At 36.0% G+C, this 26,336-nt stretch overlaps 1 protein-coding gene across 1 annotated transcript; it reads left to right on the top strand.

The window, feature by feature from the left end:
- Positions 1-978: 978 nt before the first annotated feature.
- LOC116168816 (homeobox protein Nkx-2.2a-like) lies at positions 979-24,767 on the top strand. Its single transcript, XM_031484804.1, has 4 exons — positions 979-1,168; positions 15,648-15,889; positions 16,276-16,606; positions 24,174-24,767. Exons 1-4 carry the CDS (start codon positions 1,077-1,079, stop codon positions 24,421-24,423), a joined length of 915 nt encoding a protein of 304 aa, XP_031340664.1. The 5' UTR covers positions 979-1,076; the 3' UTR covers positions 24,424-24,767.
- Positions 24,768-26,336: the final 1,569 nt, after the last annotated feature.

Genomic DNA, 26,336 nt, shown 5'->3' with positions numbered 1-26,336 from the left:
TTTACGATCCGGTCTAACCAACATCTCGAAAATGCATACTTTATCGAAAATGCACGCGTTATTATCGCTTTTATTTTGCAGTACATACTTTCGTTCACGTTCACTATGAAGCAACAACAACATTTTTGAAAACGACTGAGCGACCACCTTTTATATGTGTCCTTAAAATAAAATTCACAATGGAAAACATTTTAGTTTTTTTAAACACACATTTAAGGAAGTGTTCTAATAACATTGACGTGAGGGAATCGATCACGATAAGGTGTCGAGGGGGGAGGCTGTAGTTGGTAAAAATTAATTCCTTTGATTTGCACTCAATGAATAGAACATTAGACTGCACCGAGACGAGACAGCCTACATGAATCATCTCACGAAAACTTTTAGTTGCGCCCATTCTTGTCTTCATCTAAAGAATGACGTAATGGAATATACGAACTTCTCCATGCTCTTAGCACTCACATTTCTTAAATTTGTAGGTGATTGCCACTATTAACTGCTGTAGTACTTGAAGAAGGTCTACTGCGACAAATTATGTAGGTATAGTCACTTTAATTTGGGGAGGTACCCACCTCCATCGCATTGTGTTAGGTACTGATGGCGTTGATCTGCCCAGGAATCTACCTAATCCCAAATCAGCAAATGGTATACCTATACCTAATTATAAAATGTGCACAGTTTTGAATTTTATTAACCGACAATGAGTGCAAAGCGTCTCCAGATGTGTTTCGTGTTGCCTTCTCGTACGACCAAAACGACAAAGATTATATGACAGAGATGACGGGATAGGGTGGGGCAAGGGGAAGACCGTTCATGATCTTATCCACCAGATTTGCACCTGTGTCAGAATACCACGATAACAACTTAATATTTAAATAAAATTGATAATATTGGTGGAGTGGGGCTCCGTAGTTACCCAGCTGGACTCGATATCAGACCGATAAGCCGATAAGAAAGTGAATAGAGAGCTTTTTCATCCAATTTTATATTACATTTATTTGTGGAATCGGAAGAATCTAATAGCTGCAGGTTGCAGCCGTTAATACGGTTAAGTGTAGGTAATTCCACTGAAAGGAAGTATGGCGATCAACGCGTACGATGAATGCTATGATAATAGCTGGAACATCATTCCACCCGATTACATAGGAATGGACGAGGAGTACAGATACGCGTAAGTTTTTTTTGTTTCGATTTTATGTAGAAATAGGATGCGGATACATTCACAGGTGTTGCGGTGATAAATTCTTGTATAACACCTTTGTTGACCGGAAGTTATTTAGAACGTTTAGAATGATACGATCATAAAATCTGGTTTGGGTTTTTATTGAAGAACAAATAGACGATTCGGATATAATCCGATTGTTTGTTGGTCATGGTTATTTTCCGTCGCTACGTAGGTACCTAGACCAACTAATTTATTTCGATCATCCCTGTGCATATTTCAGTTTTATTGTTTGCTCTTTTTGTAAAGCAGTAAGTTCACAATATTCTCCTACTATAGGAGGAAGATGTTACCTATCAAATTGTGTACTTGTAGATGATGTAAACGGAATTAAGCAAAGTCGCAAAGTGATAAATGTAACAGATCCCTAGTCCTCATCAAGCGCTATAATAACATTTTGAAAATTGCACAACCAAAATTTAGAACTGAAGCAGGTAATCGACGCGTGGACCGTTCAACGTTGCTATCATTTGCTGAGTAGGTAAACCCGGAACTTTCAACCCCAATGTTGAAATTGTATAGTTGAAGGCATTTTAAATTTGGGACAATTCTTCTTGAATGTCACAGAAACGTCTTCGTACATTCCAAAATAGCAATTAAAATTAGCCGTTGAATGAGTTTAATCCAAGTAGTGACCAATTAAAAATTATGTTGCCTTTGTTGAAAATTTGCACTAAACCTGTAGCAATAACCAATGAAAACTCAAATATTTGAAACGTGAAAGTTTAGATTCAGAATTAATTACTATACATCCTACTTGGATGCACTCAAGGTACCGTCGAATCAGGAACACTTGCAAGAAACTTGAACTGCTATGCTTCTAACCTTAAAACCTTTTATTTAAGAATTTTAAATTGCGTAGAACTGCATGGAACTTTAAACTGGGAAGAAACGTAACATTTATTAGCAAAGCTAAACATGAAAACATAAAACTTTGACTGTACGTAACTATACACTCGGATCTAAATTAAGCTTTCATGAGGGCTCAAATATAATTTTATGCGGCTTTATGGCGAAGTATCATAACCAAAATTTAAAATTTGCACTCTTATTGAAAACGAGTACGCGAGAAACATGCATTATTCCTAAACGGCTTTCAAGATAAGCATGTGTCGTCGCATAACTTTTTGTGAAATTCCTCTATAAAACTCTTCGCGCGAACGTGATTTTCGTAAGAAAACACCATAAGGCTTCACTTGACGTCCATAAGCTTGATTCAGTTTGTGCTTATACTAAAGATAGAGAGAGCACATCTATATTGTACTGTGGTTAAACCCTAAATTGAAAATCCGTAAATCTGACTGACTGGCGCAATTCGTGCAGTAGTTTTCATGAAAGCATCCTAAGAGGTATGGGCGCAATAAGGCAAGCGTTAGGTAATCATTCTCTGAATATTTTCATCATTTAATTTTCATGCCGAAGATACAAATCATGTATTTGTTTATACCGTCAAAATATGTTTGGACATACATGTCCGAAAACTAATTTAGAAGGTAAAAAATGTGAAGAAATACAACTACAAAGGATGCCCAACATAACGTAATTTATTGACGTGATCTTTTAAGATGCGCTTACGATTTTTTACTCTACTCCGAAAGATCAGCCTCACCAAAAGATGAGTATGAGATTCATTGTAGACATCTTCGAAACTAAGCGATCAAATTTAAAAATACGGTCCCAAATTTAAACTATCCCGCGATCCCGGTATGGTATTCCCTAGCTGCAACCAACAGACTACAAAGTGGGTTACAAATTCAGCAAATAATAAGATTTTGAGTGTCAAGTGAAGTCAAATTAACGAAAGGTTTATTCTAATGTCAAATCAAAGTATCTCCAAACACGTTACTTACACAAAAGATTACCTAATTAATATTAATTAATTATTATATTAAACTTCCCAGAAAACCCCCATTTAACTTCCTCCAAAAGAATAAATCCCAGCTCAATAATGATCGATTAAATTAATTACTTAAACTACTTAAAACAATTTTTTACAAAAAATAATAATGATATTCCGGGCAACAATTCGCACGTACAGGCCCAAGTACAAGTAAAACACATTACACATACAAGGCAACTCTTACCTTGAATAAAGCTAGCTGTTGACGCCAAGAAGTGAGGTCAGTTCTCGCATCCAATCCTGTAAACAATCAAAGAAAAACCTCCCAAACTGCCGGGCTCGGTATATAATTAGATTCGGTAATGCCTGAAGGGCCTCGCTCTACTCGTAATTTGCATCTATAACTGGTAAGATATTTAATTGGCCAGGGCCACCCCCTTCAGAAGGAAGTGGAGTCTAGTAAGATTCGCGTTTCAAACCCGATCTTAACTTAACCAAGATGGAAAAGATACTGATGTTCACAAATTACTTACTTAGCTGTAATCGCTAAGTAAGTATTAAGTAACCCCGAAGGCGAAACCTAAAGAAGGTTCACGATAAGTAAACGAAATGCAACATGGCGGTATACTTACGTATAAAGGGTAATGGTAAAACGCATATTATGAAAACCTCCACTTGGAGTACAGGTGAAACTAATCACGTGGGATTCCCAAACTATGAGATCGATATATATTATATTCGGAAGATGGCAACTAGAATTCCATGCGTTCTACCTTACGCTTTCAACTGTTCTTTTAATCGACGTGTACTTCGATGCGGCCTTACGTGGTTAAATTCCATCAATAGATGAGGCCATCCATCAAATCGCTTCAAATGTTACGAGGGTTCTTCGGCAAATCGTAAACAGTAAACAATAATGCTTCGTAATTCAGAAAATAAATGGTTACAATTGTTATGCAAGTTCAGACGATGGATAATGTTTGTTTAAATAGTAGCACTCTGTAATTTGTTTATTAAAATTTCGTTAAGGAAAGACATTTGTGGCTTGTGGGAGCCCTTTCCAATGTTGAAAAAAATTTTAACATTCCTACCGATGACGCGCTCTTAAAACGGGGTACAAAAACAATTCTGATCCCATCCAAGTTCGCGTACCGTGCTATTTTCAACATGAACATGAACATAATAATCCAAAATTAGTTTTTGAAAATTAAAGAAAATGTGACAGTGAAATAATTTTCTTATGAAATGTATTCTTCGTGTGGAAATAATTCAAAATCTTAAGATACTTCAGTTATCGAAACAAGAATTACATTAAAATTTTCAAAAAGTAAGATTCGTTGTTCATGTTTAAAGGTAAATTTTTGAGATGATCGGAATTTTTTTGGCACTCCCGTTTTAGTGGCGTAGCAATTTACGAAAATATTTATTGTTCTTGCGGCCCAGATAAGAATGTCTAGCATTGGGATCTCCGAAACCATAGAGGATACGACGATGGTCAAATTAGGCTAAAGATACGTTATTGAAAACTAGAAAATTCCGATTCAGAAAAACCGAAATTTACCGATTTCGTTTTTATTCTTTTCTGATGTTATTTGCCCAGAAACAAAAAATTTAAAAAAACACTTTCTCATTGCCACTGTCTAAGCTTCACAAAATAGCGTTGAGAGATTTCCAATGCAACGTCTCGTTGCGGAGAAATTATCATGAACTTTATTTTTTTATATGGCCCTTAAAAAAAGTACATACTGTATTCAGTAGTATTTTTTATTACAAATATAACGATATATGGCTAAAAACAAAAGTTGGAAACTGATGGTTTCAATAGGATGCGACACCCGCGCATAATGCCATATAATCTTGCGAGAATACCTATCGGACAAATTTCCTGGAAAATGTTGTGCGCGAGTCCACCATCCTGTTGAAACCAACAGTTGTCAATTTTTGTGTTACGTACATCGTTGTATTCATAACAAAAAATGCCAATCGAGTATGTTTTTTTTTACATTAGACAAAAGTAAAAACAAAATCGGCAAATTTTTTTGGCATATCTTCGGAGGTACCTAACCGGAGTTTTTTTACACCATGATAATAACTGTTCATCTTCTATAGTTTCCAAGATCACTATGATTGATATACATCCTTATCTTGGACACAGTGGATAAAGAATGATCGCAAATCTTGATCAATTCGGGTGGTTGTGATCTTGTATAGATTAGGCATCGTAGCTATGGCTATACTGAATACCGAATGTAATAAGTGAATTGAATCAATATCTTCATAGTCATATCTTCATCTTCAGGTATGAGCGAATATGTGAGAATCTTCTCCATAACACACTCTTACAACTAAAAGTCATGCGGATGGTTTCCAACCCTTAAAAAAAATTGAAGATAACTATCACCCAAGTCCTAAATAATCAAAATTTGTTCTAATACCTCAGATTTATATTACTTTGCATCTAATTATATGGTACCTACCTAGATAGAAAGTATGAGTAACTGACGTCGCGGCTTTTAACATGAAAAGTGTAAAATTAGTTATACTTTTACGGTAGGGGTAACTCGGTAGGGAAGGAAAAATGTTACAACCGCTTTACGTCAAATTCGAAGTTCATATATAAGGGTTGAATTCTAACATTATGCACAACATATTGCAAAAGTTTACACATAAATTGATTATCTATAACATGAACGTCCTGTTCTTATAAATATAATTTATATTTTTGAAGTGTAGCAACCGCAACCCTTATCGCAATCATTGTAAGTATCATATGTTGCTTTATTAAAACTTACCCCCTACGGTCGTATCACATTCTAAGCGCCTTTAGAAATCGATAGCTGACATGAAACGCATACCCCATTGGACCGAAAGAAGCTCCACCTTTTCAAGAGAGGTTTGTATTGGTTAACATAAGAGGTCCACGAGAGGCCCATCCACTAGAGGGTCGCTCTTCAGCGCTCTTCAGTACGGGTGCTCCAGATAGTCAAGAGTACTCGCGTGCCGGACCACTTGAAATCATCGCCTAAAGATTCCGGATTTGTTCGTATGTGCGTATATGCGATCGAAATTAAAAATTTTGGGAAAAAACGTCCTAATTCACACGCTCGTGGCGAATTTGTGCGATTTTTCTAAGTGCTCGTATATGTGTAAGTAGTGCAAATAACACTGGCTGACGAAGAGAAGCCTCGGACCGGTGCAAAGCCAGAAACAGTTATGCCCTCGGTGGCAGCACCCTTCTTGGCCTGGCCGCCGCTGCTACTGCACCCGTGGGCTCCGGCGCTGCTTCCCGGTGCCTGGTGTTCATCCGCAGCCGTTATACGATCGGCATTACCTGGGTTAGTTACAACATTTCACTATACAATTAACACAATTTTTAAGCCGCATCTCTACCTGACTTTCATTGTAAAACTTCTTTGAATGGTGCTAAAGTTAGGGGTAGTAAAATTCATTTCCGCTTTAAGTGTTAAAGGTAAATAAACGTGAAGTGCAATTTGGGACAGGTAGAATAGCTACTATTAAAGAGGACGGGTCGCACAGGTGACAATTGAGTAAATCCGAAGTAATAAGCGGAAGTCACGTTTTCAAAATAAGGACTTTTACTTGAGAACAGCTATAAAGGCAGGTAGTTTGAAGTATTTATCGCCTACAAACACTTATACCAGCTTTTGTGCTTAAAATTATTTATTACAACAATACCGAGCCGTCTTTGATCTGCTAATACCTCCCCCGACAACTTGTATATTTTATATTTTTAAATTTGGTCACTGCATAGTTGGCGGTAAAGAGACGGATGTGCCTTTAACGCAATATACGAGAAACAGGAGAAAAATCTTTTTTGTTGCAAAAATTTGTTAAAAATCATTATTGTCACTATACACGCAGGTTCGAAGGTGTGAGATATCTGCTTTTCAGGGATCGAGTGCACTCGTTTAAGACAAGGACGTGTTTTCGTAGGTATAAAATCTGATATTTAAACTAAACTTATGAGTAGAATTAAGAAGCACTGTGTGGTGGTAAGTCACTGATGTACTTATCGCTAAAAAATCAATTGCAAATGTTAGAATTTAACTGATCGCATTAGGGTAGAGAGTTATTCTGTCAGTTCCATGATAAAACAGTAAAACCAACTCAGCTAACTCAAATTAAACAAAAGGGCCTTTTATAATGTGCTACATGTGTTAAGTACCTATAACAAGTCAAGATATACGCGTTCTAAAAGTTTAAAAACTATAACCATTTGGTGAAAATAAAGCGCATTGTGGGTAACATAACAGACCCCCCCCCCCTCACAATTAAGAAAACATTACGATTCCTAATTAGGGAAGGAATTAGGATTTGTGGTCACAGATACAAGACTTTGAGGGATTAGAGCAGGGGTTTTATCGTAAAACAAGTTTTCCAAAATTCGCCCTTATATCTATCCGGGAATTGTTCTGTTTTGTTTTCACTGCACTATTACAATGTTTTGCATCTCCTGATAAATAAGGCTATATTTCTCTCATTTTACACTTTTGCGCCCCCGTTCAACATGCTCTTGTCTGTGCCCAAGCAGGACTGGGGTATCACTTAAGATTTGAAATACTTCTACATTAAAGAAGAATTTGTGATTCGTATTTTATTCTTTGAATCCTTTTTTCGAATCCTCCCAGTAGACTTAACAATCGAAATGTGGCAGCGCAATTCTTTCTAAAAATTGCATATCTCCTACAGGGTTCCTATAAGTTGTGCAGGCGAAAGCATGAAAACTATTCGAAACCATTTATAATCTTAGCTGCCCGAAAGGATCCGAGTAAAGAACTCCTGATTTGAATCCCTCGTGTGCTTGATTAAAAACATTTCATTGTTGGATTCTTCCAAGCTTTCTACTGTAAATTTTTGATGATTTTTTTCACTTTTTGCTATACCTATTTACTCAAATCACACTTAACTTCGTTGCTTTGTTCAGTAGATAAGCTTTACCTATATATGTATAGTTAAGGTTGGTTGAATCACAGTATATAGATCTGAGAATACCTTACACGGATCATATTTAATTCGCCCATTTTATATTAATTATTACCCAATAATACAAAGTTAAGATTAAAATTCTAAAATTAGGCAAATTCAGCAGTCTGAGTGACGTTACAAATTACAAAATCGTTATATTAGGTATATATAATTTAAAGCACAATATAAAAAAGTAAGCATAAACTTAACTTAAAACTTAAACAAGGTATAAATCATCTGCACCATTTTCACAAATGGATTAGGTAAGTGTATGTTTCATTCGTAACCGCAATTTTTAACATGACCTGTAATTACTTTTATACTACAAATGTTTAATCGTTTGGTAAATAAAAGCTCAATTGAAATCAAAACCTCTAACTTTGGACAGGCCCGAAATCGTTTCGGGGCCTGGTCCAATATTGCTTGAGAGCTATAACTAAACCAATTGACATTTCATAAAAAACGCGCTTTACATATCCATAAGAAAAAATGACATTAATAAACACTAAAAATAATTTGTTAAAACATACGCAGTTTTTATACAAATCCCTAATCATTCACAGATATAGAGAGTGGCAACGTTAAAAAACAGATAGGTACGGCAATTTGAGGATTGCTTTCTTTCTTTTAAATCAAAGATAATTCGTCATCAGCAATTAAAGTATTAAGGTAAGTTCATAGCTCTCCGTTCATACGTTTCCGTTTGTCCGTTAGCCAATCAGAAGACAGCAAATTTTTAAATCGTACGTCGTCCGTTTACGACGGAAAAGTTGGTTGAAGTTGAACATTTACGTTTCAGTTGGTCCGTTTTTAACAAGAGTGAGGTTATGTTTTGTACGTTAACAGTGTTCGCCTATTCGTTCTACACGGTGATATTCAGATAGCAACGTGTTCTTATTTTCGTACCATTTTTCATACTGAAAATCAGGAGGGTACAGTACAAAATAAAATTTAGGTTATGGTTATACGTTGCAAATGTACAATGTGGACGGATTGCTATGAACCTTAACAAAATGTACTATCCGTTTGACGGATCAACGCAACGAATGAACGGAGAGCTATGAACCCACCTTTAGACATTAATGTACAGGGTAGTTCAAATTCGTGGCTCATAAGTAATAATTATTACTTGGGATCACGCCTAAGTTAAATGGGGAACGTTGCACGTATTTGTGACTTAAAAAACGCATTTGAAATTTTTAAAAAGTCTTTGAAAATAACTGAGATATTACCGAAAAACCTAGGGGCACTTTTTTGGAGAATCTGAATTCGTTATCAGAATTGCTAGATGTAGAGCTACAGGCTACTACTTTCTTATTTGTCATTGACGCCATATTTGAATTTTACGGAATAAAATCCGTGAATAAAATAGAGGACAAAAAAAGATGAATAATGAATCAAAGCCGTGTTGAGTCGGCAATATCTAGTTACCCGTGGACGCTTTGTCGAGAAAATAATGTGAAACATTTTATTTTCAAATTTGTCTTATAAATCTATGAAAAAATATAGCGGGACAGTAATTATCTTTCTTTTTTATCCCTTATTTTATTACGTAAAAATTCAATATCTATAGAATTAAGAAAATAAAACATTGATTGTTTTAGAAGTCAGTATAATACTCCCATACACACTACAGTTCTTTACCAACGCTCCTTCTCCTATAATATATCCAAACTATACAACCATCTACCTGACAGTCTAAAAGATCTCTCCGCCCGCGTTTTTAAGCAGAAACTTCGCGAGTTCTTAATATTACAACAGGTTTCTTCTAATATCTAAACATGTGTGCTACTTTTAAGTTGTTTTTTAGTTGTTTCTTTTCTTTAAACTATGAATTAGTATATTTTCTACGATCACCGAATAATATAGATTAAGGCAATTTTTCATTAGGATAGGTATTAAATTTATAAGTTTTGTTTGTTCTGTCATGGTAGAACAGGATACGAAGATTTCTCTTTGTATATCTGAACTTCGCCTTGTGATTCTTCTGTCTTTTTTTGTTTTCGAATTTGTTTTTTCCATGTCATTACGTTAGGAGAAGAATAAAGATTATTATTATTATTATAATTCATTTGTTTTATTTACTCAAAATACAACATCTGTGAAATTTTGTATATTATGGACATAATTTCATTTTCAAAACTTTTCTTAATAACAGTTTGCCTATTATTAACCGAAATGGCACTTTACCCCAGCACAGAATTGTTTGTTTCTCAATTGTCACGGCCATCTTGGATTTTAAAAAGTAAAAATGTGGCTGAAGTTCTTTTCAGACCAAGTAGGCCGGGATCCCAAAACATTAAATCGAGATTCAAAAATGTTTGATCAATTACACGTATAGTGAAGTCAATCCGGGGAGTTTCAAAAGAAATAACTAAAGGGACGAATTCTGAAACTCATTAGTTTGAGTTCATTACCGGAGGAATTGATTTTATTTTGCCTTTATTTTTGAGTGGGCGGGGTTTCAGCCAAGGCTGTTCTACCAACCCAACCCACTATAAATTTACAAATATCCATGCTCAAACCCGGATTCGAACCAGCGACCCTTAGCACCACAGTCCAGATTCAACTGAACTGCGCCACACGGGCCGACAATTAGGCGGAAATACCGAGTATGTACGCATCCCTGCAGCAACAGTAAAGCTGCTTAAAGAGCAGTTATCGGTGTAATACGAGACAATCAAGTTTCAACATGCACGTTCTGTACCGGCCGGCACGTAAGAAGGGGAAAAATCACGCATCCCCCCCTCCCTCCATCTATTAGTGCGCCACGTAGTCAGTTAGCTCCTCCTGCAGCCTCTAAATTGGTCATCTGTGGATAAGTTGCTTTTAGCCTTCTTACGGACGGGTACCAGTATCTACTTATTCGCTTGATTTAATTTTACATAAACAGAAGCAATACCATACACACCTGCTATGCCACCACAATTTTTAGAAGTACCTACCTAACTAGTAAGTACAGGCACGAGGAGTCGTTTCTGTATTCCCAAACTAGGCATGAAAACAAAAGACGTACTAGAACAACAACAATGTTGAGAATTAAATACAAATAAATAAATAAATAAACAAAATTTATTTTTTTTTAAACGACTTTAGAAACAAGTACTTTCGTCTCTAAAAATGGTGATGAAAATGTGATTTTCCTCTCTAGTGAGGAAAGTAAAAAAATTTCTGCGTTAATCTTATAATGACATTTAAAATTGAAACATACCTGTATCTAGATTGATATACAGGGTGTTACACGACCGTTCGAAAAAAAAAATCGGGTTGTAGAGGGCATCAAAACAAGCACTTTTTCCAAATAAACCGAGGGTCCAACGTGTTTCGTTTGGGAGCCACCCCCCAAAGAGTGTTGAAATCAGCATTTCTTCTTTAATTTTTTTCTCAGCAACCATAAGAGTTACAAAGTCGGGTGGCATGTCTTTGAATAGGTTTTTGGGTATGCTCTTTCCGATTTTGCAATTTTTTTTTCAAAATTCCTACCCCTAAAGGGCGCACCCCTAAACTATGGTGCAAAAAAAAATTCTGATTTCGACGAAATTTGGTATCTGGGGGTTTTTTAACATGAAAATCACGAATCTGAAATTAGTTTTTGAAAATTCGAAAAAAAAGTTCCACTGAAATTCTTGGCGGGACAACGAAAATAGAGATAATTCCACGAAATTTGTTGTGTACATACTAAACGAGTTAAGGAACAAAACTGTCGAACAGTTTTTTAAAATAACTTTTCAAAAGTTATACTCATTTGAATGTTGGTCCTTCGGGTCGCGAAGTGTCCCAAGCCTACTAGTAAGCCATAATTTCGCATGTGTTGGTTGACAAATGTAAATTGTAAATTGATAATTGGAAGAAATAAAAATAACAACTAACTTCACATTAATTTAATGTACCTTTTCGATTTGTCCTTAAAAGGAGCGTGTTCTTTTGGAAGTTATTTTTCAACCTAAGATTATGAAAATTTTTGATCATAGTGAAAAAGTATCATACGGAAAGTGATTTGACTTTTTCCCCTACCTTATTTAGATAATAAATAAATCGATCAGCGCTTTAAAATACCTTGGTAGGTGTTTTAATCGATACATCGAATTTTTTAATCATTTAATGACCGAATTAATTCCAAATAACAAAATATCGACTCAAACCGTTAATCTTTTGTTTTTGCGACATTGTCAACCAACACATGCGAAATTATGGCCTACTAGTAGGCTTGGGACACTTCGCGACCCGAAGGACCAACATTCAAATGAGTATAACTTTTGTTTGAAAAGTTATTTTAAAAAACTGTTCGACAGTTTTGTTCTTTAACTCGTTTAGTATGTACACAACAAATTTCGTGGAATTATCTCTATTTTCGTTGTCCCGCCAAGAATTGCAGTGGAACTTTTTTTTTCGAATTTTCAAAAACTAATTTCAGATTCGTGATTTTCATGTTAAAAAACACCCAGATACCAAATTTCGTCGAAATCAGAATTTTTTTTTGCACCCTAGTTTAGGGGTGCGCCCTTTAGGGGTAGGAATTTTGAAAACAAAATTGCAAAATCGGAAAGAGCATACCCAAAAACCTATTCAAAGACATGCCACCCGACTTTGTAACTCTTATGGTTGCTGAGAAAAAAATTAAAGAAGAAATGCAGATTTAAACACTCTTTGGGGGGTGGCTCCCAAACGAAACACGTTGGACCCTCGGTTTATTTGGAAAAAGTGCTTGTTTTGATGCCCTCTACAACCCGATTTTTTTTTTTCGAACGGTCGTGTAACACCCTGTATGTGTCAAAACTTAATGATTGCATACGTTGATTTTTCAATCTTGATTGTAGTTTCGGGAAAAATTTTGTGTACCTAAAACTTGAGAAAAAAAGTGTTTTTCAACTCTCGTTCAATTCACTCGAGTTGAAAGACTCCACTTTCTTCTCTAGTTGTACGAATAACTATTTCAATATAATGAAGTGGGTGATCCATATTCTTATATTTGGGATGTAGTATAAATAAGAATCGTTGTCTTATTTATTTCAATACAGTTTTCCTGCTTTTGAATATAGGTATATAACACCGTTTCAATATGTCATCTTTAACCCAGTATAAAAATATTGATTTGGTTTTCCAGCAAAATGGCCCTCAACAACTGCTATAAGTTCGTCACTGTCGTTAAATGTTGTCCCCCTTTTAGTATTTTTGAGATTCGGGAAGAAAAAATAGTCACTGGGTGCTAAATCCGGACTATAAGGGCACAACCATAATCAGCTACAGCAGCTTTTGAAAGTCTGGACTCGTGCATTGGTGCGTTGATTGATAATTAATCTGGTTCATCTCCGCAGCGCGCCAATAATTGTTCATAGGTCTCTGGGCGGACACGCGTTTGGAATGACGAAAAAGCATTCGCGGAACCCATCCCAAACCAAACTAACCTTTGTCCACCTCAAGCTACTCGTGTATATTTCTGAAAACTGTGGTTTCTGAAACTCCCAGTGTTAATTGTCGCTTCTTTAGTCTTGCATCTTCAAATACCTACCCCACTTGGTTTTTTCAATAACATCTGAATTGATGACGTTAACAGGACGCCCTAGACGGTGATCATCATCCAGTGATTCTCGACCATGTTTAAACAATTTTGACCACTCGCAAATAGTGTTGATTTAGAAGGACAATCATCCCCGTATAGAGCCAACATTTCTTCAAAAATAATGTTTGCAGGGCTTCCTTGTTTTGTAAGGGATTCGATTTTATTCATTTTGATAAATATACAACGTGCGACGACATAAACTGACAGATAATAAAATGAATAATGTTGCAATTGTTTTAAAAATGGCCACACAAGTTATCAAGGCATGCGTGATTAAGAAACAGCACATTCAAAAATTGCAACAAAATTCAAAACAGCCCAGCCAACCCCTCGTACATTTGTGTAGCTAAGTTCCCATGCATACCTACTGTTTAAGTATAGCACAGATGCAATCAGTGATAGTAGTAAATACTACTAAATCGTAGTAGATTCTTTGTTAGTATAGTAACTACTTCAGTTCACAAGTAGGTAGATAAGATACTCAGGAATTAGAAAGTATTTCTGTTTATGCATGTATACCCTCCCTTGATACAAATGAATTGTTACACTAAAAATATCTTGCAGGTAGATTTATTTGCGAACCCAACCTCAAACCAGATTAGTGATAAATTGATAATAGACTAACGGCTTCTAAATAGTTACTTTTACTTCTGCAGATAACTGTTTGAAGAAATTGATGCAGTTTTACATTCGGCGAACTTGTGAATAGAAGCTTTTATTTCGAAATTGTAAAAGTACCTACTTTGGAGTCAAATTCAAAATGTCTCTAATTTCTTGCTTTAGACTTTATGCTTTAGTTAAGGTAAAGTTTAACCTTTATGTATGTGCATTGGTGCTGCCTACATTCTCCCAGGCGTGATTATTGCACTAGAGCCGGAAAAAGGAATAAGAGATGACGTTTGGTGTGATTATCTCGGCGGTGGAATAATTAAATGCGAGTTTCTATTGGATGATTATATCGAGAAGGACGAAATTTGCCTGAGGCGAGCTTTTTGAGGTTAAACATTCTCAAGGCGGGGTGGGTGAGGGAACGGACGAACGGATATTCCTGGGGAGGACATTCCGGGTGCGAATATTTCTGGAGGTGAATCTTCTAGGATGAAGGCGCATTTTTGGATGCAAATCTTTTGGGGCGAATTTAATCACAAAAATAACACCGAACTCTAAAACTGATTACTCGAGCTATTGTAAACACGAGTTTTTTCTTGGTGAATTTTGGGGTCAGCTACTGCTCAAGGAAGACTGGGCTAATTTTTCGCCAGGGGGACGCGAGGATTCTGCGGGAAAATAATCTAGGAAATGAATATTCTCGTAGGAGAATTTACCGGGCAAGTTCTCCAATGACGAACTTATCACCGCACATACTTTATTTTAGTCGAACTTCTCCAAAAACCCTGTTCCACTCGGCTCGAAGGCCTTGTCATCTTAGTTTTTAACTCCAAATTATAACATTTCCGCTTTCTTGAAATGTTATAATGCGAATTTTAAGGGTAAAATTTTGTGATATAATGATATTTTATTGCGAGTTGTAAATCGAAGCTTGTGCATGTTGAATGTATCCTTTCCATGGTTTCTTAGATTTCAATTTGTGAAGAACCACTACCACGTGTGTATATCCACTCTTCCCTACTACCTTTGTTAATAAATTGCCTGACGCTTAAATTAGGGATCACTTACATAACAAGGAATTGGTAATGAGTTAATGACTAATGACGCCTTCCTTAATCCTCGAATGGTTTTGCTGTGGGTATCAATCGTGTGCAGAAGAATCCAAACAGTATATAATTATAGGGATGAAGTCTACATAAATCATATGACATGTTCACTCTTGAACAGACCTATATTACCTATATTTTGGATGCTCATAATATGTTTTGACCGCTTTCTTACAAATGACCCTGTGATAATTTTCTATACTCGATTTGTAGAAATTAAATGCAATCTCAACGGCTGCGGGGTTAGACGAATTAAAGTTATATTATTACATATACATACGCATTTGTACGACATATTTGAAAGGCAATTGCATTGCTTTCTTTCAGATTATTGGACAGTATGAAAGTAGCCGCGCCGACCAACCACCATCAAAACCACCAAAGACAGTCCGCGGGTTTTGCCATAAGCGATATCTTGGAACTCAACGAAAGAGCGACAAATATAGAAAATCATCATCAGCCGGATCCGCCGATTTACACGCAACACCCCGAAATTCCACACGGACATACGACTTTACTGCCAATCCCGCCGAGATCGTGGCCTCCACATCCAACATCGGAGCCTAACGGTATGAATTGAATTACTACTACCCTCCCTAAATATGTGCCCCGTAAAGGACAATGAGCGCGTAAAATTAAATTAGTACTCAATAGGGAATCGATACATCACATGACAAGAGGGCAAAACACATTAGTTCCCTTTTAAAAAGAAATTAACTTCCATCTATAACCGACTGCAGGATTGGTCGTTGCTACCAACACGCCTTTTCTCCGATCAAAGCGGCAGCTGCTGAAATCGCAGCTGGTTCTATCTCATTATTTGTCAACGCCATTGTTAACAAAACTATCACGTCGGTTGCGGTTTTAATACCCACGTATGGAATTGACACAAAATTATCTGCCACCATTGTGATCCATTTCTTACATTTCATTGTGCCTCTTTCCGTTCTTGCAGTAGTAAACCAACACCACCCGCAACTCAGTCCGGACAGCACCAGCCCGGCCCTTTCGGACAGGTCGGGACCTACCCGTCCCGAGAGTCCCGGACTTAGCCACGCAGGCGATGAAAGTATAGACGATTGTAGTGACATGATGAACGGTACAAGACAAAATGGAGGCGGCCAAAAGAAAAGGAAACGACGCGTCCTATTCTCCAAGGCGCAAACGTACGAGCTGGAGCGGCGGTTTCGCCAGCAGCGATACCTCTCCGCGCCAGAAAGGGAACATTTAGCGTCCATAATTAGATTAACGCCGACGCAAGTGAAAATTTGGTTCCAAAATCACAGGTGAGTCGTCTATAGCTTCGATAATTGTGTTTACTTTAATATCCCAGTTCCACATTCGGATTTATCTTGTTTGTATTTGTGTATCGTCTGTAATATTGACTTTTGTTAAAGAAAGTAGCACATACAATGGTTTCGCAACTTAGTAGATACGAGCATCGGTGTGAAGGACTCTCTAATCATTAATATTCAAGTTTGTATGAAACAGCCTGTATCACCGCTAAAACCGTACGACAAGCGTTAATATTTACACGTTGAAGTGACATTTTCGTCATATCAATAAATTCAATTTTCCAGTGAACACCCTGTATATGCAGAATTTAATTTTCGATCAAACTGACCAACAATCGGGCACCAGCCATCAACTATACCCGACGGTGCACTAAAATTTGTACTTGATAACTTAGAAATTTGATAGGAGAAACCTGGAAAATCGCGAAAACTTTGAAACGTGTTTTTAGATTTTCATACGTACTTCTATGGCGAAAAAAGTTTGTTTATTGATTAAAAGAAAGAGAGCTTAACACAAGCGTTGATACATTATCGCGAAAATGTGACAAAAATCGTTGTTCATGCTTCATTGCATTAATTATCTTGTTTTATGCATGCGAACTATGTATTTGTCTTGATCTGGCAAGAACAAGAAAAAGCAAGACAAGAGGGATTATCTCAAAGTCACTATAATTGTCTTGGACGATAGATGGCCAAAAAAAGTCATTATAATTAGTTACTCTGGATCAGTTAGTCATGTAGCTATCTTTTTGTTAGACGCAGTACTTAGAACCCAAGGATACTTTATTATATAGTATCCTTGCTTAGAACCGGTCTTTCATGTCGCAGTCTCATTTATTTGACAGTGGAAAACAAAGGTGAATATTACTCTGCATTTTTAAAAAATCGACAGTGAAAGAGTCAACTTATTTTTTTGACATGCCCTAAAAACGGTAATCGCAATAGCCACCTAGCTCAAGCCAGGAAGCCATTGATATTAATTTAATATTTATACAGGGTGAGTTTTATTTCATTTTAAGCATTGGGATTTCGGAAACCATAAGACATACGGGTTCGGTTAAATGAGGAAAGAGTTGTCGTTTTAAGAGCTTATTTAAGATATTCTTTTGTTTTTTCAAAAAATCCACAGTTCACTAGATATGAGCGAAAAACAGATTTAGAGATTTTTCATTTAAATGGTGTAGAATCGTTATTATTAGAAATACAATGACACGAATAAAAGTTTTAGTCATTTTAATGCTTAACATGATGAACATACTAATTTATTTTTAGATCTTACAATTTTTGAGTTATAATACAAACTTTAATTTTTTTAAATGGTAGTCATAGTTGGCTTTGACATTTTTAAAAAGGACTTTTTCTCTTTATAACGATATAAGATTTGTTAAATATACTTTAATAAATAAACGCCCTGCAGTAATTTTCGTATTATTGAGAGGTAAGTAAACAGAGTTGGCCATGGAAAACAATATCTAGTGAGATAGCTACCTTTCATTTACGACGAAAATTGGACAGGCCAATGTTATCTTCATTTTCTACCAAATGAATTTCAAGATATGTAGGATGGGTTAGATTTGGAAACACGACGTAATTTACGCTGGTTTCAACACAACGGTGCCCCGCCGCACAACTAACTGCAAGTTAAATATTATAATAGACACTAATTAAGAGAACAAAAATGTTTCCCATGGCAAAATCTATTTTTACTATTCTTTACAGTTCTGAGATTATGTTTATTTGTCAAAGTAAGTACAATGAACCTTATATCATTGTAAACAAAAAAAATGCACTTTTTAAAGATGTCACAGCCAACTATGATTACGATTTAAAAAAATGTAAGTTTGCGTTATATCTCGAAAATTATAAAAGAAGAATAAATATTAATAAATGATACCGTGAATAAAATGTACCTTATTAAGCGGAAAAAAATCTACAATTTTTGTTCTTTGCATATTTCTGTATTTATAATACTAACGATTCTACAGCAGCTAAATGAAAAATCACTAAATCTGTTTTTCGCTCATATCTAGTAAACTGTGGATTTTTTTAAAAAAACAAAAGCATATCTTGAATAAGCTCTTAAAACTACAACTCTTTTAACTCATTTAACCGAATCTCTATGTCTTACGGTTTCCGAGATCCTAATACTGAAAATGAAAAAAACTCACTCTGTATATAGGATGTCCAAGAAGTAGAACTTACAAAATCTATTGAAAATGTAAAATTTTTTAGATTGTTTGTGGTTTGTTAAAATACACTTTTGATTTCACAAACCCCTACAAAACAGTCACAAGGCGTAAGATCGCATGATCTGGCAGGCCATTCCTGAGGTGGAAGTGCCCCTCATCTGAGAAAATTCTTCTTTTCGTGAAGTTCTATTGTTCTCTGCTTGTCGAGCCAAGGCCCACTGAGCAAATCGATGTCTCTTTCAATGACCTGGCTTCAAACTCTTGTGTAATCTGGTTCTAGTCACATTACCACGCACGACAGCAATATTTTCTTGCGTTCGAACAGAACGCGGTCGTCTCGTTTTAACTTACGAACTGTAGATTCATGTTGGAGCAACGTTACGTCCGAGTATCATACGGAAAATGTCGGAATTAGTCTCAAAATAAAATTATTATTCACATTTTTGTACAGTGAATCAACGTCCTTCAAAATAGGCCCCTTGGGCATTAATACAACGCATCCAGCGTTTTTCCAATGGCCTTTGACTGCCGTCTGAACACCTCGTCGAAGCGTCTTGCACCACTCGAATCGAGTCGGCACACCGTCCTTTCGGATCCCTCTTGATGATGCGGGAGAACAAAAAAAGGCAGTGACAGCGTAGGCACAGAACTTGATCTAATACCGCTGCTCCAAAAATCGCTGTATTTTCACTTTCCTACGTTTTCTAAGACAGGTTCAAATACTACTCACTAAAACTTCTATTTGCTCACCCCAACGTTTCGGCGCCAACTGCACTGTCTGCACTACTATTCCCGGTAAATTCGGCACCACACGGAGGAATTGGCCCTAAAATTTCACCCCCGGAAAATTCGCACCCGAAAATGGTTGCTCTTGTGGAATTCACTCCCGCCAGAATACTTCTTTGTCGGGACCTCTCTCCAATTCACGTTAGGAAAGTTCAACCTTCACGGATTGTTGGTTTAGCGGATTGAAAGTACACAGAATTTCCTGATAAATGTCTCTATACCTTTAAATTTACAAGGGCATCGCCCTCTTTGTTACACTATACAGGGTGGGCCATTAGTGTGTGGGTCGTAGGTTTATTAACGCGCATATTTAAAATTCATTGTGGGGGAATGTTGAAGGACCCTTAAGGCTACAACCTAAAAATATTTTCACCGAAATTGCAATTGTTATACAGGGTGATTTATATCAAAATTGCATTTTTTTAATGAAACCCCCTGTGTATTATTACATATTTCGATTTCTTGGTCAATTCTAGTGTGACTTTATGTATTACACATGATATCTAAAATGAGTAGTTTAGACGCAATTCAACGGTTTTTCAAAAAGTAGGTGTCCAGTAAAAATTGAATATCGCAGTTATCATAAAACTTAGAAGGCGGAGACTTTGCAGTGGCACTAATCATGACATGTACTAACACACGCTGAACAGCTAAAGTTAAACTTCTTTTTGTGTTAAAAGAAATCACTCCGTCAATTTTCAAAATTTCAATCAAAGGTAACTTGATTTTTAAATGGAACTACCTACCAAGTTTTTTTTATTGCATGAAATGTAAAATTTTATTACCTTTCTAACGATATAAGCATGTCGGTATGTATCTCTTTCTCTTACCTATTTTTTGTAATTCAACAATTTCTAATAATTCAGTGTTTTTGCGATTTTTTAAGCCTCTCAGTAATCAGTAGACCGTTATAAATTAAGAACACCAATTGAAATGATAAAACATTTACCCCCAACAAAACAAAACAAAAACTCTTGTTTGTCGTAGATAAAATAATGAATTTGCATTTAGACCAAAGCGTGAAATTATAAATAAATAAATTTGAATAGTAAGCCACGAAAGCCACATTAGAAAATATTAACACAAAATAAAATGAAATCACATCTGTCAGTTTAGTTTATTAGCATTTACAATTCTGTTGTTGATTGTTGTGTTAGAAAAATGGAATTTGAATAACATATTTTAAACGGTGCTCTTTACCTTAAATTTTTAAGTACTTTTTTTTTGGCTCTTCTTCAAAATGTTCTGGTGCCCATCGTTGAAGAAATGTGGTTTCAGCATGATGGTGTCCTAACTCATTTTGCAATAAACGGTAAAGAATGGCTGAATCAACAATTTCCTGGGAGGTGTGGTGTTGAACATTTATTGAAATAATTATTTTTCTCTTATTTTTATTTAAACTTTTTATTTTGAATTTTTTAAGTTTTTGTTTTATTTTATTTGGAGTCAATTTTTTATAAATTCAATTGTTTATAATTTTTAGCGACCTATTAATTACTGAGAGGCTTTGGAAATCAAAAAACACTGTGAATTATTAGAAATTGTTGAATTACAAAAAATATGTAAAAGATAAATATCGACATGCTTATATTGTTAAAAAGGTAATCAAATCCAACATTTGATGCGATAAAAAAAACTTGGTAGTTCCATTAAAAAAAATCAAGTTACCTTTGATTGAAATTTTGAAAATTGACGAAGTGATTTCTTTTAACACAAAAAGAAGTTTAACTTTAGCTGTTTAGCGTATGTTAGTACATTTCATTTGCCGGTTGCCTTTTATTCTGTTTGCTCCTGCTTCGACTGCAAAATAAACAAAATCTTCCTGTAATCGGAAGCGGAACCAACCATACCATATCCTTACGACTCATTGGCGCCCCAAGCTTTTAAATTCTTGCGGTGGTGAATGTTCGGGGGCGGATATTCCGAGGGTTAATTATCTTGGGGGAGACTGCTCGGGGTGGGGGAGGGGGGGGGCGAGTTTTCCGAGTCGAATTTACCGCATACGAACTTATATTATTATCAGGTCCGTGATCACCAGGGCCGTAGCCAGAGAGGGGTAATAGTATTGGAACCCGCTTTGCGCGCTCTTGAAAATTTCTTAATATGACATAATAAATAATATATTGTGCGCATGAATGATCAAATATTTCCTAAAAATTTAACAAAAGAAGAAAGAGAAAACTTCAACCATTTTGAGTGGCAATTAATTAAGAAAGTGTTTCAGGTTGAAAGACGGATTTAATTGTGTATTTTCTATCATTAAATGAATGAGGCTTATTGTGTGTTTTTCGTGGTTGCGTTTCCCAGATTGTCGGCGCATAAATAATATAGATAATATATAATTATCATTTTAATTATCTTTGTATCACTTCGAATACCTAGTACAGGTAACGGGCGATCAAAAATGAGTTGCTGTCGAGTCGCCTTTGGAAGTTCAAGTTAAGTACGATTTCTCATGGAAACAAAAATTCCAAAGGTGACTCGACAGCAACTCATTTTTGATCGCATAGTATAAGAGAAGTAGAAATGATTTGGCCATCGATCCATCGAGTTTGGTCTTTTTCCCAAGAAAATTGGTGCATAAATAAGGATTTAAAATTTTAGATCGATTTTTAATTTTCGATAGTGTGCTAATCTGGAACTCATAAGCTTTCATACAGCGAAAATGTGAAGCCAATACGAGGTCTTCTTCCCAAGAAAATTCTTGGGCATTTACCAATCGAGTTATCCAAGAAAATTGATGCATAAAGAAATATTTGGACATCCTTTGGGTAAAAATATTTAGGTCACCAAAAAAAATACATGTATCATTCCTTGGTCATTGATCAGTCGAACTTGATCTTTTTTCCAACAAAATTGGAAATAAATAACAATTTTATCCGACTTCGGACAAGAAAGTGATGAATGCCAAAGTTAATTTTTTGTAGTTGCGCACACCTGGAAATCATAAGCTTTCACATATGGAAAACCCTAAGACGATACGAGGTTTAGGGACTGAACTATAGCACGGAACGACAGGTAGACGTGCGGAACATTCATGGATTGCGCTAAGAACGAATTTATTTAGCGGGCGGCCACCATCTTTTTTTTGAGTTCCTTCTATTGAGGTAAAAATCTGTTATATTAAATTTTGCAATAATAACAAAGTTATCTATGCACTCCCACTCGATCTGGTACATCTTGTACTACAAATTTAAATAGAAATGATCTAACAAAAAAATTAAGAGCAAACATTTTTTGGAATTTGGCACACTCTATTTTTGAATCTAGGAAAACGCAATGTTCCGTCTTGGTTTCCTTCGTGGCATCCGCTGGACTCAAGAAATCAAGAAAACCTGACTCGGTCTCGAACCAGAAGCTGTGTGACATACGAGCATATGTGACTCGCTATGGCTCGGTTTCGTTGTACGACACTCGGACGATCCATCGGTTTTTGTCTGTAAAATTTGTATGAGTCAAAGAAGCTGACGGCGCGGTCTTTGCTAAACTCGTACAAGCTCGCGTTGCCTTGTAGGAACATTGCACACCACTTTTGATATTTTAAGGGTTTAAAACAACTGCAGTGGTGCGTTAACCTCTGGCGCAAAGAGGTGAAGTCCACATACACAGGTCCACAATTACACCACAGTTAATTGTCAATTTCTAATATATTTAATACTCTTTATTTCTTGCAATGAGATTTGATACCATAAGATACCTTATCCAATTATAAAAGCTGCGTGTCATTGATCTTTGGTTGACAACTGCTTCACCGGAAACCCTGATTATAGCGAATGTCACAAGTGCTTGGATTTTGTATCTCAAAATTTCGCTTGACAGTGACCCCTATTTGTTAGCTTTCTTTCAGTTCGTACTTTTTTCGTTTTGTACAACTGTTACCAAAAGACGCCAAAGTCAAAGTTTTGAACGATGGTTCAATCCTTTAGCGTTACACAAATTGAGTGATTAAACCTTGGAATTGATTGTTGAGTGGAGATAATCAAGAGATACGACAAACGTTCATTTGTTCGGTGATTACACAATCAGAATACCTTGATTTTTGCTATCGAAAAAAAAAAGATCGCTTGGCTTGAATGCGGATTCCTTTATAAATGTTACATGCCACCTGGCACTTGTCTCATTGTTTTTCTTCCAAATTCTGTAGGAATTTAGCAATATGAGCGACTGATCTAAGGTACCGTCCTACAATTTTTGCAATATGGAGAGCGTACCTACTGCCATTCAAATTCAAACAAAACATGAATTGAGTATATCCACTTTCTTCTGTACAAAAGAATCTACTATCTACCCTATCTAATAATCTAATGGTTTAAATTATTGTGAAAGTTTTTGTAGGTTAAAGTTTCGAGCAATATTCAAAGTTCACAAATTCATTAACACTGCGTCCGTTCGAAGTTTGAAGTCTCATCATTGGTTCTTCATACAAGACTTTACATACTTTCTCTCTAATATAAAGCATACGGTGTAAGAAAAGCTAAGCAGCTTGGTGTAATTAAATCTATGTTGAAAATTCGTTCCGTGTCACTACGAAAGCTTCTCTCTGTCGGCAACCATGACTACATTTCGCGTCTTTCTTTTTACAGATACAAGACAAAAAGGGCAGCGCACGAGAAAGGCTTACACGATCAGCAAGTAAACGGCACAATGGCGTCGCCACGTCGCGTGGCGGTACCTGTTTTAGTGCGCGATGGTAAACCGTGTCTTAGTGGAGCGAATGGACCGGTACCACCAGGTTCCAAAGGGGTTGATAATTTACCAACGGGTTCACCTCTAGTCATGTCATCCTATGGTCATCATTTAGTGCACGGCGGCCAGCCTCGAGGGTGGTGGTAATTTGAGTTCCTTTTAATTGTAAATAGACTTGTACTATAGTAGGCAGTAGAAGACGTTGTTGATTGTTTAGTGTGTGCAAATTTTATTTGTTATAAAATGAATTGTTTAGTTTATATGTTCTAAGTAGATAAACTACATGATTTAGCAATACGTGTGATACTAGATGGTACGCTGTTTAACTGTACAGATTGTAAAACTACTTCTACCAAATGTGATGGAGATTTTGGTTTTTGAATGTTAGTAGTGTAGGTACGTGTGTAAATAGCAAAAGAACGAGTGGCAAACGCTACACCGTTCGGCATTTCATGTAAATAAAAAATGAAATATAATATAATTGCTGAGTAGAAATGTGTTTGATTTCAAAAAACCACTCTTACGTAATTGAAAATTGTACCTAATCAACCTGCTAGGATTGTATGTTTACTTATGGGAGTTACACATTTTGTTATCAATGTTTGCTGATATAGGGCGTCATGATAACGACGCGAACGAACCTTTAACACAAAATATCACGCTCGGTTATGCACAAAAATATATAATGGTCCAAATAATTTTTTATTTAACTTTTGTTCGATATTTACACACCCTTCCCCTATGCACGCAGTATAACGATTATCTATAAAAATCAAATAGAACGAGGTGACATAATTTTCATGTGGTATTCCCGATTTTAAATTAAGTTGTTCAACACCCCTCAAAGCTTGAGTGAATTTTCGTTTCGGCCCAATTTAGTTTAAAAATTCTTTCATTTTGTTTCCTGAAGATATGCCACAATACCTGTCTAAAAAACACATGTTGAACTAGCCACAGAAAAACAACTCAGGATAGTGATCTCAATTAATTTCATAAACGGCAATGAAAAATATTGATCAAGTTATTTATACCGAATGATAAGTTTTTCAATGTTTATTTTTGTTTGTCCCTCGATGGAAATTGTTTACTAAGCAATTTTTAGTAGTATTGAAAATTTTCCTCAACTTATATAGCTGCATGGAATTTTCTGAGGTAAAGTAGGTATACCTCACCAGTCGCAGAAACTATAAGGGTCTATTCCATCGTAAGCTGAACTCGCAAATAATTAGTTTGAGATGGGCGGCCACAATTCGGTAAGTGTACATTCTTAGCTCAGCCTTTAGAAATCGAGTTCTAAAAACCTAATTTTTATTTGAAAATGTAGGTCGAGATAACGCATAAGAGCTAAGAAATAACCTTTGAAGTTTTGACGAAATCTTAGGTCTTATTCAGTTGAAAGCATACCGTCGGCCTAGTAAAGTTATAGTTTTTAAAATATTTTAGGACTTAGGAATAGCAGGCTCAGCAGACTATGGTGATTGATCTATGGGCCATCTATTTGTGGAATAGTAAACGTGTCAAAAGTGTATTGTTTACTCGTGAATGTCCATTTCGTATGCACCTACTTACCTAATCACTGATATGCATGTTACTACCATAAAAAATATGTTGATACTCAAATAGTTTGTTTTGGTTGTAGAATATAAACCACTTCAATTTCCAGATTAGACTCTTACTTAGATGCCTATCTTTACAACGTAGTGGGGCTGACAACTGACTACCAAAGAAAGAGACCTATTCATCTTTATTGAAATAACATTTCTTCCCCCACTCCTGCTTCATTCTTTTCTGCAAGAAATTAAGTGAGAGCACGTTATTTATTATACCACAGTAGAGTTACACTGGGTCACGCACATCTTGACCCAGTGACCCAGTTAGTACAAAGACGCAGTGATCTAGGAATACTCAGTGACCCAGATATGTTTATAAAAAAAAGCCTAATAGGTTGGATTTACTGGAATTATTCAACCTTTTAGAGGTGCAATTAAACTTTCCTCAAAAGAACAAAATTAATATATTAAAATAACTTCCTATATTATAATGATTTGTAAGAATATAGT

Source organism: Photinus pyralis, unplaced genomic scaffold (genome assembly GCF_008802855.1).
Source record: "Photinus pyralis isolate 1611_PpyrPB1 unplaced genomic scaffold, Ppyr1.3 Ppyr1.4_LG4, whole genome shotgun sequence".
NCBI lineage: Eukaryota > Metazoa > Arthropoda > Insecta > Coleoptera > Lampyridae > Photinus > Photinus pyralis.
This window is presented reverse-complemented; position numbering and strand designations above follow the sequence as displayed.

Excerpts from the sequence above, each read along its gene's own strand:
- LOC116168816 (XM_031484804.1), top strand. The coding sequence starts at position 1,077 with ATGGCGATCAACGCGTACGATGAATGCTATGATAATAGCTGGAACATC. Across the intron at positions 1,169-15,647 it reads GACGAGGAGTACAGATACGC|ATTATTGGACAGTATGAAAG; the intron begins GTAAGTTTTTTT and ends GCTTTCTTTCAG. Across the intron at positions 15,890-16,275 it reads TCCAACATCGGAGCCTAACG|TAGTAAACCAACACCACCCG; the intron begins GTATGAATTGAA and ends CCGTTCTTGCAG.